Below are 13,268 nucleotides of genomic sequence, written 5' to 3'. Positions count from 1 at the left end.
TAGCAAAGAGGTGGCACAAACCAAAATTTTAAAAAGCGCGAAAATTTAAAGCTTCAAAATTCACAAATGTATCAGGAGAACATGATGAACAAAGAGGTGGCGTATCAGGAGAATATAACTAGCAAGGAAGTGGCACAAACCAAAATTTTAAAAAGCGCGGAAATTTAAAGCTTCAAAATCCGTAAAAGTATCAGGAGAATATAATCAGCAAAGAGGTGGCATAAACCAAAATTTTAAAAAAATTTAAAGCTTCAAAATCCGTAAATGTATTTTTTTTTTTTTTCGAAGGAAGAGAAAAATGCATTATGCATTCCCACCGGCCGATCCAGTGGGATATGCGGGACTCGCACCCGCTAAAAAACTCTCCCTGCAGGGCCAATATTTGATTTCTCGTCGATTTTACACAAATTTTTATTTTTGAGATATCAGTAACATAATAGGCAAGAGATGTAATATAAAATTTCAAATTTGAAATTTTAAAAACTTCAACTTTATTTTCTTTTGTCATTTACAGTATAGTGAAAATTACTTTCTAAGAATTAATTGTTCTTACAACTTATGTTTCAATTTTCATAAATGATCACTGTACAATTTATAAACACCTAAGGAGAACAAATCCATTTTATATATATAAATATATATGGAATATATCCATATATACATATATATATATATATATATATATATATATATATATATATATTATTAATATACTTTTCCATATAAATCTGTATCAATCCGATACATGATTCAGTAATCTCTGTATAACATATTTGAAATTGTAAATGAATATTATTACGTAATGGGTTTCTTATAAACTTGTTAATTTAGTATCTATATCAATAATGATATAATCATTGAATACTTGATGTAAAATCGAGGACGTTATTATATAATATACATCTTCATATATCAAAAATTTACATCTATATAAAAATCTGTACATTACATACTAAAAATTGTGGATAATCACAATAACATGATCACATTCGGGGAACTAATGCTACAACCATATATATGCATGGTTGCATATATTGTTATTGTAATAACAATTAATCATTGTATTTTTATACTATTAAAATTGTTTTAATATCCACATGCAATTTAAAAAACCGTTTTAAAGTGATTAATTACTAAATAATTATATACTGATACAATTTGTGTACTCAAAACTTTAAATCAATAATTCTATTGTTATCAAGTATGTAATATTTTTATAAACGTATATACACAATTATAAAATGCAAAAAAATGTTGCTATCTATAATATAGCTATTCTTCACTCGGTAGGATATATTTGTATATCTTATGTTGATAAAAAAAAATAATTTAGTATCACTCGCGTATTTGAAAAATTAAAAATAAATGTAGATTTTTAATTTAAACTCGAAGAATCTCAGCTGCTTTATTGTAACAAATGGCTATCCAATCGGGCTGCGTGGCGCCCCACTGAATCTGATTAACTTCACCTTCTGCAGCGGTGTAAGCAAGTATAGGATCTTCTATCGCTCTTGGCATTTGCTGGATATCCCAAATCAAAGCTTGGTTATCATCACCGGCCGTGCAAATGTGACAAGATGAATGTGGAGCCCAAGCTATACCATTAACACTAGCTCTGTAACAAAAAAACAAAAAGATGATTAGTCAAAGGAATTTTTGCTGAAATCAATACAACAAATAAAATATATCTCTATATTATGTATATAAATAACACTCATGAATGGACGAGACGTTTAACATTATATCGTTTTATACTGACCTGTGATTACTCAATCTCGCGACTGGCGTACACGGCACACGAACGTCCAGAATGATGACCTCGCACGCATCCATCGCTACAGTAGCGAGATAGTTAGGATCCTGCTTGTTCCACGCTAGTCGCAATAGCGGAGTGTGTTGCGGGTCTTCGTAAATTATCGTAGAGTGTTCCAAGTGTCGTAAATCGAACATCCGCACGGATCCATCGGCACCGACAGATGCGAACATGTCACGACCACCTCCAGCACGACTAAATGCGATGTCGTATACTTCCTTGTCGTGCGCGATAAGTTGCGTTTTCACGTGACCCGTGACCATGTTCACTCTACCCAATACCTGTCCTGTCTCTAATCCCCAAATAGTACAAGTTGTGTCGATACTAGAAGTGCCTATTAGATTTGGATCCACTTCATTCCAATCAAAGGACGTAAGTGGAGCACAAAAATCCGAATTTTTATTGTTATTTAGAACACATTCCAAACGAGTTTCTGGTTCTGCAGCACGCCACACTCTTAGATAATCACCGGATGTGGCGAGAAGATCAGGAAATAGACCTAACAAATATTTATTTGATTATTGGTAGAATCCAAAAAAGATTACAAATTAAAATATATAAATATTAAAATATACAAGTACCTTTGCTATCTGGTATCCACATAATTTTTGTTGTAGGATAAGGATGGTCAAATGTACTTTTAGCACTAAATTCAGATGTTTCTTCATCCAGTGAAACAATTTGTACTTTGTTGTTGTATTCTTCTACAAAACTTCCTAGTGCCAAACGAAATCTTTTGTCAGGTCTCACCGACCAATTCATACTGTACAATGGCCATGGAGCCTCATACTTGTAGATTTCTTTGCGCTTTGGTGGAACAGTGTGCATAGCCATGATTATGCTCTAAAATTCTTGTCCTGATTGCACTGGAAACAATTTTTAACTTAATAATTTCAAATATATTGCAGAATTTTGATTCCTCCTTTTTATAAAATAGTGTTATATACATTTCAAGAAATAAAAATATATTTATATAAATTATTAAAATAAGAATTGCTGTGAAGAAGCAGCAGAAAACTTATTTAAATTTGTCAACAAACCTGACAAATGTGTATTGTTACAGAAGAATAATCACTGAGAATAATCTAACTGATAGAAGCTTAAGTCTCTTTAACAGTCATATCGTTGGAAGAAATAAAAGATTTAGATTGATAAAATGTGCAGATCCACACATTCCAAATAAAAATCGCGGAAATTCATACGAAAGTTATTCACAAATGATTTTCGACCGCGGTTAATATTTCGAGAATAAAATGGCGTCTCTTTGAGATTTTCGTAACTAAATCTCGATACAAAATTCTTCAAGTTCTTCCCTCTGCAAATTTTAATTGATCTCTTTCAAGCTTTCTCCATATAATCACTCATTAAAAATATAAGAAATCTCCACAAATAATGTATCACGAATCACGATATGTTCGATAAACACCGTGACTTTGTTGGACGATCTCCTTTCCATAAACTCTGTATTTCATAGATCGTCCACTGTATTGTCTTCAGCTTGTTATGGACAAAAATTTCTTTGCCCCAATTGGCCAATTAAAGTATAATCTTTATAGTTACTATAGGGACTCTACAAAATATTTGTAACACGCAAAAAATTCCCTATCCATTTATCAAATTTATTCGCGTTTCTTATAGTTTCCTTTCTATATATTTTATATTTATTGACATAATTGAACCGATTGATCTGAGAGATGTGTTTACAAATATTTATTTATTTGTAAAAATTATTTTCGTAATTTTATTTTAATTTATTATGGCTGGAGAAGTGATCGTCGATGCTCTACCGTATATCGATCAGGGATATGATGAACCTGGTGTGCGAGAAGCGGTAATAAGTCATATATATCCTTATTGCAATTGAATAAAATAAGCAGCGTAATTGGAGGTTATACTTGAAGATATCATTTTAAAAATTTTCGTATTTTACCTTTAAAAAAATATCTGGAATCCAACGTGTTTCAGGCACTGGCAATGGTTGAGGAAGAGACACGTCGTTACAGACCGACGAAGAATTATCTGGAACATTTGCAGCCTCTGAATATAACCGCCTTCGAAACAGAAGTAATGAAACATGAGTTTGAGAGGATGCAGAATCGCTTGCCGATGGAAGTGCTTAGTATGAAACGTTACGAGTTGCCACCGCCTCCATCCGGCAAACTCAACGATTTAGCAGCATGGAACGAGAGTGTAGAAAACAGTAGCGCACAGTTGGAACATCAGGCCACTAGGTAGATAATGATTTCATTGACTCGCACAGTCTCTTGTATCATTTGTTACATCTATTTGCACAATTCCAGGATCTGCAATTTAGAATTAATGATGAGCTATGGTTGCGAGGCGTGGAAATCTTACCTGGAAGTGTTGGTTCAGCTGGTAGGTCAGGCTCAAAAGCAAATGCAGACGTTGAGGAAAATGATTCAAGAAGTTAATTGGCAGAGGAAGTCGATGCAGACTCAAGGAGGTGATAAATTAAGAGCTCTTGAAGCACAATGGGTTGGTTTGGTGTCCAAAAATTACGAGATTGAGCAGGCTTGTGTGCACTTGGAAGAGGAAATACAGAAAATAATGATGAACAAAGAAGCTGTGGAAATCAATGATGTACCAGCAGAGGAGGAGCCTGATGTGCCAGAGAAAAGCGCCACAGAAGCTATGGCATTACAGATGCAGCAACAAGAGGATCAGGAGTCTTAGCATAATCTAAATTGTATATAATTATTAAGTAAAAAAAAAATGATAATATAGATAGTATAGATTATTAATCGACTCGCATTCAGTATTTATAAACGCGTCATGAAGACTTTGATATTAAAGCACAATTTATTACATTGTTTACACGTATCACACTTTGTTTACGCTTTTACAATATACATATGTACACGATTATCACTGTTGTAATCGATACACTTTACTAATTAACAATTATTTATAGTTTATGTGCTGAATGCTCCGTTTTAAATAGGCTACTTGCGTTCGTATCGACACATTGCACACATTGCGTAGGCCCAGCTGAAGTTTTTTTTTTCCTTTTTTTTTTATTCTCGTTAGGACAGCGTCAATATATATCGTGGTAATTACAAAGCGAGTGGCTAAGCATTTTTACTTTCGGCCGATTATTCAGTATAAAAAAATACATGGGTTTAATCTTCGTTTCTCATAATCTGGTCTTCTTGCAACGACAAGAAAGACGTTAGCAATAATTCTTGAATCGTTGAACTTATGCACCGTGCCTCGTCTTCTATTATTCAGTCACTCGACTGTCATAACGATGTCTCACTGGCGCCAGAACTTTGAGACTGCAGTGCTATGCTTCCTTTATAACCCATCGATTCCTCTTCTAATAAAGCTATTCGTTGCTTCAACGTTTTCACCTAAATGTATGATAGAAAATTAAATTAACATTTAGTATAATATTTCCTTACATGGCTATAATTTATATATAATTCTTAGCATATATAGTGTGTATGTGTGTGTATATGAATATCACTATGTTTAGTGTACGTATGTACACGCGTGCGTATCAGAAATAATCCAATATGGTGGCAGCCGACTAGCAGATAGCACTGGTGGCAGGATAGTTACGTAATTCGACGGGCAGTGTTTGAACATTTTTAATGCAATATTATATTGTAAGGTTGAGAAAATTATTTGATAAGTGGCCGGGAAAACGAATATTCCGTGAGTATCGATTTCTGCCGATATTTTTCTTCTTGGGAGCGGCCTTGGAATATTCTATGATCAACTGGCATGTGGGAGAGGTTAACTTCTACAAGACGTATAAACGACGAAGGATAGAGGAACTAGTGGAGGAGAGACTACATCAGGAGGCATAAATATACACAAATTTTCCACTGGGACTTTAACGTACAATGCCAGCTGGGCTGTCCTGGCCTCGCTACATTATGTTCTGCACAACAGCATTTGTTACAATGCTAGCTGGCGCACAATGTGTTCATGAAATCTACAAACCGCTCGACGATCTGGAGGATCTCATCGAAGAGAGATTAAAAGAGAGGCGGAAGGAGCTACAGAAGAATTAATATTATAGAAGAATGTACTAACGTATAATAAATAATTGTTCTTATGAATGTTGAGTGATGAAAGCAGATATTTCACTTATAGTTAATCATACCTGCGCAGCATGCCTCTCTACCATTCCCAGCATCTGTTGTTCTAACTTTTTCAGTCTAGATTGATATTTCTTCTTGGACTTTTCCAAAGTTTGAACTAATGCGCTAAAAAGAAAGCAAAGAGAATTTTATTTTTATTTACAAATGCATTGAATATTTCATGAGCGAATATTGCAAAATGACTTACCCGTTAGCTCTTTTCAAATCGTTAATAAGTTCGGCGGACTGCTGATGCCTGAGCTCGGAATTCTTATTGACTTCGTCCAAGGTCGAGATCAATTCCTGCAGACGTTCCTTCAGCCTCGCTTCTCTACCTAGTGCTTCGATTAGCTCAGACTCCATCCCCTCGCTCTCATTGTCACTCAAACCGCGGTCCTACATGCGTTTTTGCAGTTAATTAGTGCAAGAAGATACATAATTTTAAAATACACTTTAGATATGATACCTTGTTCGTCGCCATCGCGAGCATAGCTTCCGCGTCGCTCAGTTGGCTCTGGAGATGCTGTATGGTGGCATGTTGGGCCGCGATCTGCGTGTCTCGTGCGTTTAACTTCAATTCTATGGTGGCGCGTTCCTTCTCCAGAAGAAATACTCTGGCGCGTAACTCAGCCTTATCTTCTCGCATGGCCATGAGTTCCTGAATAATCATTAAATTTTCGTAAAACAAAATATTCGAAAATTTCGATGAGTTTTTATCTAAATTTTATATTTTTTTATAATCTTTATATATATTAAAATTTTATAAACTTTGTTCTAAAGTTCTCTTAAGTCATAGATATCGACCTGCATAAGTACGGCCGTTTCCAAATCGAGTTTCCTAGCTTCCGCCAGAGAGATGGTATTTTTTGAATTCAGAGGTTCCGCGTGCACGCTTTCCAGCTCGACCGCCGTGGATCTCACCATCGTACGTTCTCCCTTCAATCTACTAATGTGCCTCCTGAGTCGTTGCTCGTCCTCTACGTTCCACATCACTTCCGATCTATCGTCAAGAAAAAAAAAATTATACATCATACACACACACACACACACATATTGTGTGCGATGTAAATACGCACTCGTCCGATAAGACCATGCTGTCTTCCCACGGAGCACCCAACGTATTAGTACAGTCGTTCTCGAGTCTATTCAAGACATGATACGCAACGTTCTCGGCCGCCCTTCTATTATCGATTGTCACGCTGCTCCTCTCGGTGGAGAGTCCGATTTCACTCTCCAGCAGAGCGACGAGAACGTCGTAAGCCTCGATAGCACGATCGCTGTACGAAAGCGCGAGTCGCAAGGCCGTCGCGTTTGATTCATACTTGCCGACCAATAAGCTTAATCTGTAAAGCAACGGGGAAAGATGACCATGTGGTATGCACGTGACGTTGCTTCTGTCACTTCGATGAACGTACCTGTCACATTGCGCCTTGCTCTCGTGCAACGTGAGAGCGAGAACCGCATTGTTCGCCCGCGCGTGCTCGAGCCTACTGTTCAATCGCTCTGTCTCGACCTCGAACTGCTTCTCGGAACCGTTCAGTTCCTGCAGATTTGATTGCTCCAGGAGATCCGACACGAGATGCTCGGCGACCATGGTGGAACATACCTGAAATATGTCAACGCATCATAAAATTAAGAGAAAGAAGACAAACAAATAAATAAGCGATACTCTTTATTAAGTTAAAATCTCGCGTACTCCGAGATTAGTGATGTCCGGACCGGTAATGTGCCTCTCATCCGTTCTCCTCAATCTCACCCTCTCTGCCATTTTGAGAACCGGCGGTTCCTCCCTCGTTACGCTCTTCGTCGGCGGCGTTTGTAGTGGTGGTAAGAGCGGCGAGCATGGCGCCGTCAAAGGCTCCGGCGAGCTGGTGTTACCCCTTGTCTGCGGAGACAAGAGGCGATGTATAAAAGGATTAAAACCGAGGACAATTAAACGGGGAATGGAATTATAATTGCTTTTATCAACATTTTTTTGTGTGTTTTTATCTTATATCAATCCTTGTTGTTAAAAAGTTTTATTCCTTTTATCAAAATATATGTATGTACGAAATAAATATATTTTTTCCACATATAAAATTAAATTTATATTCTGATGTCAAAAATTGCTCTCAACTAACTCTAAGTTCTCGACGCGGCGAATCGCTGCCCGTCGTCTGCCTCTGATTACCAGTCTGACTCTGGTTCTTAAAATGAGCCAATTGCGCCTGCAAGCTCGTGATCTCCGCTCGTAATGCCGTGATCTCCTCTTGCAGCGTCGCGACAGCGACGCTCTGACACGACACTGCTTGCTGCGTCGGTTCCGGAGTCGGCAACGCGGCTGGACTGTCCAGCTGTTCCCTGCCATTCTACGTCAAAAATAAAATTGTATAATTTATTAATTCTTGGCATCAGAATTTAAAATATCGTTGTATGCGTAGGATATTGGATATCTAGCAACACAACGAGAACGTAATACAATCATTCAGAGGGAAATTAATTTTTTTATTTCAAAACTTTCTCTTCACCTCGGCCGGGCGATTCTCATCCTCGCAGCAACTGGAATCAGCATCTCCCAAGGTACGATCACCGTCTCCTTGGATGTCTCCGCCGCCCTCGCTTTCCTCCACCGGATTAGTAATGGAACCTTCGGCGTCCCTGCTCGTCTCGACTTCTGCGCATTAAAAGACGATCTTCAGATCGCGGCTTCGAATTATCAATACGTTCGGAATTTCGCGCAAAGGTTCCGCAATCGCGATTCGGAGAGATCGCATCTACTCCGTCAGCTCGTGAATTATTTATCGGAAGAGGGTGATCGCCGGGAGAAGAAGAACGATCGTTTCTCGCGAGGTATGCGAGAAACGACCTAAGAGAGAGAGACTTGACTCTCTTCTTCTCGGTAACGAGAGAAGGAACGCGAGAGAGCTACAATATTATCGTTATTGCCGGAGACCGAGAAGAGATGGTTGATTGCCTCCCCGCGTTTCCCGGAGAATTGGTCGGGAGCCTCTCGTCGAGACTCGTTTCTTTATCCCTCTCTCCGGAGAAGGAAATCGGTACGCGGAATCGCGACGCGCGTCGTCTCGTCGCTAAGGACACCTTACCGGACTCGTCCTCCTCGGCAATTACGGTGGCGCGATGCCGCTCCAGCTGTCTGCCGAGCTCGGCGATGACGGAATGCAACTCGGTCAGCCGCTCCTCGTGCCGCGCCGCCTGCTGTTCCGCCCGCTGATCGGCGCGGGCTACCTGCACCTCCGCCCGCATCAGCGCGGCCTCGGCCGCCTCCCGCGCGCGAGTAGCCGCCACCAGCCGCGAGTTCAGCTCGGCCACCTCGGACCGCAGAGAGGAGAGCGCGGCCGCATGCAGCTGCGAAATGAAATTCCTCTGTGCCTTCAATTCTTCGAATTTTCCATGTTTTGAAAAAAAAAAATCTTTTAGTACTATCACAATGTAAAATGTGCGTTCACTATTATATTAATACAGGATGTGCACTCAAATATTGTAAAAAAAAATTCTTTGACTTTTCTGATAATTTTATTCAAAAAAATCCAAGTAAATAAAATATTTTAAAGATTTTTTTAATGCATCTTTCTAAAATAAGTTTTTGTTTTGTATACTTTTTCTTATGCTTCTCACTTATACGAAGGAAAAACACGGAGCCACTTGAGTTTCAAGTGCTAGATTTGCAAATATAGTGAAGAAAATTAAATAGTTTTCGTAACATAAATATTTCTCACTTGCACATTTTTAATTTTTTATTGCTAAAAATAAAAACAATAAAGAATGTGTACTACATATTCAATATTTTGTTAAAACATTGAATACTATAAACAGAGATAAGGATATACATATATTTATAATTTTTCCCAAATACGAAGAAAATCATTTTTTTTTCCAGATAGGATATATCCTGTAATAGTATAAATAAAATCTTATTATTAGCTAAAAACTTTCTTATAATAAGCTCTAATTTTACATATGTCTTGGTAATAATAATTAATAAAAATAAATTTTTCAAATACATGCGTAGATCAATCTAATTAAGTTAACGGTAATTTTTGTTATATAAGTAATAAAAATAAGTATAAAAAAATATAAGTAAAAAAACATCATAATACCTTCATAATGTAATGTAAATCAGAAATAATCTTGATGCATTAAAATAGCGCGCAGAATACTTGGCGTATCGCGTGAATCAGCGCTAAATCGGTTTACTAATTTGCATATAAGTGATGTAACGTGTTGATGTAATGATTAGTACCGCGTATCTCGAGATGAGATCTCCCGAGATCGTTAAAAATAAAAGCAAACGACGCGTATCACCAACGCAAATCAAAATACGTTTCTTCGCTTCCTCTTTTCGTGAGCGATCGAATTTTTTTTTGTATCCTCGTAAACGCGTAAAAAAACTCGCCCGAGCTTCCTGCTCATGCACAACTACGTATCAGACATTACGAAACAATAACAATTCTCGATAATGTTATAGCAGAGCAATTACTGGACAGGAAGCTAAGGGGAAGCCGCGATGCATAAAACAGTCGGACGCTCGATCATGCGAACAGTCGTCTTTGACATATTGTCGGCGTAGCATTGATCTTGACCCATTTATAATCCCGGATTTTGCTGGAAAGTTCAGGTAATTGTCAAATCGCTTAGCACGAAAAGCCAAAAGGTCTTGCTTTTTTAAGGATGTATTTTTTATCGATGATTTAATGAGTTCAATTTTTTTATTTATATATATTTCTTTTTTTATATTTATATTTTTCTAAAATTTATATATATATATTAAAATTTTTTAATTTATTGTACATATACACACACACACACACGCTGTATATACATATACATTTTGATTTGTTTTCGCTTGTATTTAATTTGTAAAAATATTGTCCTAAAGTAAACTTGCATTCAAATAATCAATACACATCGTTCTTCCTATATTTTCACAAGAAATACGCTCTTACTTTGTCAATATTTACGAAGGAATATTCGAGAATGAATGAGAGAAATGCGTCCACATATGCAAAATCCTCCACATATGCTATTATTATTTTTTATGTAATAATACCTGTCAACAGGTGACTGAAATTAATCAAGGATGAAGTTAATGTTCGCTTTGATGGTCATCGTTGTCGTACTTTCGACGGCAGTTACGGCGGACAATGACGAAGACTATATTCATCTACCGGGAAAAACTTGCGAGGATGCACCGTCTTGTCCCGATAATAGACCCTGCGTAATGGAACCACCTCGTTGCAACGTCGGTACCTGCGGCAAGGATCCGGTGCCGACGTGCGGAAAGAAACCCTAAACGTGCGCACTCCGAGGAAAGATTTGTTGTTCGTTTATATGTATATCCGCTTCTTCCCTCTCATGTAATAAAATGTTATTTCAAGGAAGAAAAGTTGCGTGTTTATGCCAATTACACATAAAATTTGCGGTGAAATATTTGGCGAGGAGAAACGTTTACGGGAAAAACGGTTACGAAGAAATCGCGAACGATATGAAACGAGGAATGTTTTTCTTTTTTTTATTTTTATGTAAAATCGCGTGTTCCGGTGAAGCCCGGCAATCTTCGATGTTTCATTCACAAAGAATCCTCTCGTCCTCGGTTAAGGTCAGTGTGCGTGTGTACACTGTCCCAAGTGCAAACAGGGGGGGGACACGACGGCCGGAGTGTAATTCAAACAAAAAGCAATCAAGGATTCAATTACAAGGCCGTGCGCACACACGGCCGGCACGGCGGTTCGCAGCTTCATCGGCGAGTAAGGTCACGAACGAGGAGACTCGATTACCGAACTCGCCTTCAGACACGTCGTACCGTTCAGTTCGGACACAAACTCGCAATTAGCTTACATTTTACAATTTATTAGCTTACAAATTACATATAGTAATTTCCGTATCGCGCGTTATTCCATTTCTTGCGTTAACTTGCGTTAAGAACCATTGCAATAATAATAATAAAAGGTTACAGGTAGTGTATTGCGGACGTAAAAATAAAATAATAAACTAAATTCTTATTCCAGTAGAAGATAAAGACGGTTGTTTGATTAATAAGAAATTAAAAATAATAATATTTATATTTGCACGAATATTTATGTTTTTGATTGCTAAATGCAAAATTTCTCCGATTCGAATTTCTTTTTAACAATCTTTTTAATTCATTGGTTTGCCGACTGCTCACAATATGAGAGCAAAATTATAAAAAAAAAAAAAATTCTTTGACTTCCAATAAAATTCCATAAAAATTCTCTAATTTTTCTACAAAAGAAATCCCTAAAAATTCCAAGAATTTTTCCCATTTTTCTAGGATAGACATCTTGTTTAAAACATTGAAAAATGCAAGAGCGCTGTTTGGTTGTAGTGTAAAAGCGCGCGCAGAATGTTCCTTTGCGGAGTAACTTTCCGTGATGATATAAAAAAAGAAAAAAGAAAAAAAAAAAAGAAGAACGACTGGCGTAAAAGTCAGTCGCCAGAGCAAAGATGGCAACAAGGATCCATGGCTCATATATCATTAACCTACATCTCAAAACCGGTGACATATAAACGACGGTGGTGTCTTATACCATAGCATAGATACGACACGTGGAAAAGGTGCGAGGCAGAAAAATGGAAGACGCTGAATGTTTCACGGTCCAGCAAGCTGGACGAGCAATACCTTTCTCGTTGATTCCGTACGAATCATTGCAAAGTCATTTTTTATTCGAAGCGCAATCATGCTACGCGATTGTGAAAATATCTTTCCCGTTAATTTATTTCAATTGAAAAGACGCGCATGATCCGAACAAAATTAAACTTGACATAATGATAAATAACGTAACATATGATAACGTACAAATTAATATTTTAAATTATATATATAAATTAATATTATAAATAGAAACGATATGAAATATTATAGATGCTAAATTTTAATATGAATAATAAATTATGATAAAATTGATATATTAATTTGTGTTTGTGATGCTTATATTTATATCATAAAATCTTTCAAACACTTTTCTTTTAAACTTTTCCACAATTTTTTTAAGCCATTTTAGATTGCCATTTTCCATTTTTAATCTTTCTTCAAGAATTTTTTCTGTTTTTATTTTGTATCTCTAAATTATTTTAAACATTCCCGATAAACAGCTGCGAAATCGCGTCAATATCTGTCAATCAGCTGATCCTAAAAATCCTAGTTAATAAATATTAATAAACTACTCTTCATTAAACTTTATGCGATATGCGATTCGGCTGGCTGTTGCGATACATTTGACAAATATGTGTCTCAAATTGTGCGCACGCGCTATTAAATGTACCGTAGACTGTTAGACTTCACGGTTGGCGCGTATTTTGCCAGCCACGCATCAGCGAAGATCCATTAA

The 13,268-nt window shown here is 37.1% G+C and overlaps 5 protein-coding genes across 7 annotated transcripts in view; 3 read left to right on the top strand and 2 right to left on the bottom strand.

Annotated features, from left to right (window-relative positions):
* Positions 1–735: 735 nt before the first annotated feature.
* Positions 736–3,261, bottom strand: LOC126857526 (DDB1- and CUL4-associated factor 7). The gene is made up of 4 exons (XM_050607032.1): positions 2,854–3,261; positions 2,395–2,679; positions 1,760–2,312; positions 736–1,615 (listed from the first exon to the last, which is right to left on the bottom strand). Exons 2-4 carry the CDS (start codon positions 2,645–2,647, stop codon positions 1,381–1,383), a joined length of 1,041 nt encoding a protein of 346 aa, XP_050462989.1. The 5' UTR covers positions 2,648–2,679; positions 2,854–3,261; the 3' UTR covers positions 736–1,380.
* Positions 3,262–3,491: 230 nt separating this feature from the next.
* LOC126857530 (pre-mRNA-splicing factor SPF27) lies at positions 3,492–4,575 on the top strand. The gene is made up of 3 exons (XM_050607038.1): positions 3,492–3,644; positions 3,779–4,044; positions 4,114–4,575. Exons 1-3 carry the CDS (start codon positions 3,570–3,572, stop codon positions 4,505–4,507), a joined length of 735 nt encoding a protein of 244 aa, XP_050462995.1. The 5' UTR covers positions 3,492–3,569; the 3' UTR covers positions 4,508–4,575.
* A 39-nt stretch (positions 4,576–4,614) lies between these two features.
* Positions 4,615–13,268, bottom strand: part of LOC126857511 (colorectal mutant cancer protein) — a 39,382-nt gene continuing 30,728 nt past the window's right edge. For all 3 annotated transcript variants that reach the window (XM_050606997.1, XM_050606998.1, XM_050606999.1), the window contains 11 exons: positions 9,006–9,267; positions 8,430–8,575; positions 8,043–8,270; positions 7,619–7,807; positions 7,338–7,528; positions 6,999–7,265; positions 6,727–6,922; positions 6,389–6,580; positions 6,131–6,318; positions 5,946–6,048; positions 4,615–5,184 (listed from right to left, as the gene is read on the bottom strand). In XM_050606997.1, coding sequence (XP_050462954.1) covers positions 5,074–5,184; positions 5,946–6,048; positions 6,131–6,318; positions 6,389–6,580; positions 6,727–6,922; positions 6,999–7,265; positions 7,338–7,528; positions 7,619–7,807; positions 8,043–8,270; positions 8,430–8,575; positions 9,006–9,267 — 2,073 coding nt within the window. In that variant the 3' untranslated portion in view covers positions 4,615–5,073. The remainder of the gene's footprint in view (positions 5,185–5,945; positions 6,049–6,130; positions 6,319–6,388; positions 6,581–6,726; positions 6,923–6,998; positions 7,266–7,337; positions 7,529–7,618; positions 7,808–8,042; positions 8,271–8,429; positions 8,576–9,005; positions 9,268–13,268) is intronic.
* Positions 5,357–5,646, top strand: LOC126857536 (small integral membrane protein 4). The gene has a single exon (XM_050607046.1). The coding sequence runs from the start codon at positions 5,428–5,430 to the stop codon at positions 5,644–5,646; it is 219 nt and encodes a 72-aa protein (XP_050463003.1). The 5' UTR covers positions 5,357–5,427.
* On the top strand, positions 5,683–5,901 carry LOC126857537 (protein brawnin). The gene has a single exon (XM_050607047.1). The coding sequence runs from the start codon at positions 5,683–5,685 to the stop codon at positions 5,851–5,853; it is 171 nt and encodes a 56-aa protein (XP_050463004.1). The 3' UTR covers positions 5,854–5,901.

This window comes from Cataglyphis hispanica, chromosome 21 (assembly GCF_021464435.1).
Source record: "Cataglyphis hispanica isolate Lineage 1 chromosome 21, ULB_Chis1_1.0, whole genome shotgun sequence".
Taxonomy (NCBI): Eukaryota; Metazoa; Arthropoda; class Insecta; order Hymenoptera; family Formicidae; genus Cataglyphis; species Cataglyphis hispanica.
Note: the sequence above shows the minus strand (reverse complement) of the source record. Positions and strands in the feature narration are given on the sequence as shown.

Bases quoted from the DNA above. Each gene is read 5' to 3' on its own strand.
- LOC126857526 (XM_050607032.1), bottom strand. From the start codon at position 2,647: ATGGCTATGCACACTGTTCCACCAAAGCGCAAAGAAATCTACAAGTAT. The intron at 2,313-2,394 runs GTACTTGTATAT...AATATTTGTTAG, and splicing joins GTGGATACCAGATAGCAAAG to GTCTATTTCCTGATCTTCTC. The intron at 1,616-1,759 runs GTCAGTATAAAA...TTTTTGTTACAG, and splicing joins GCGAGATTGAGTAATCACAG to AGCTAGTGTTAATGGTATAG.
- LOC126857530 (XM_050607038.1), top strand. From the start codon at position 3,570: ATGGCTGGAGAAGTGATCGTCGATGCTCTACCGTATATCGATCAGGGA. The intron at 3,645-3,778 runs GTAATAAGTCAT...AACGTGTTTCAG, and splicing joins AACCTGGTGTGCGAGAAGCG to GCACTGGCAATGGTTGAGGA. The intron at 4,045-4,113 runs GTAGATAATGAT...GCACAATTCCAG, and splicing joins TTGGAACATCAGGCCACTAG to GATCTGCAATTTAGAATTAA.
- LOC126857536 (XM_050607046.1), top strand. From the start codon at position 5,428: ATGCAATATTATATTGTAAGGTTGAGAAAATTATTTGATAAGTGGCCG.
- LOC126857537 (XM_050607047.1), top strand. From the start codon at position 5,683: ATGCCAGCTGGGCTGTCCTGGCCTCGCTACATTATGTTCTGCACAACA.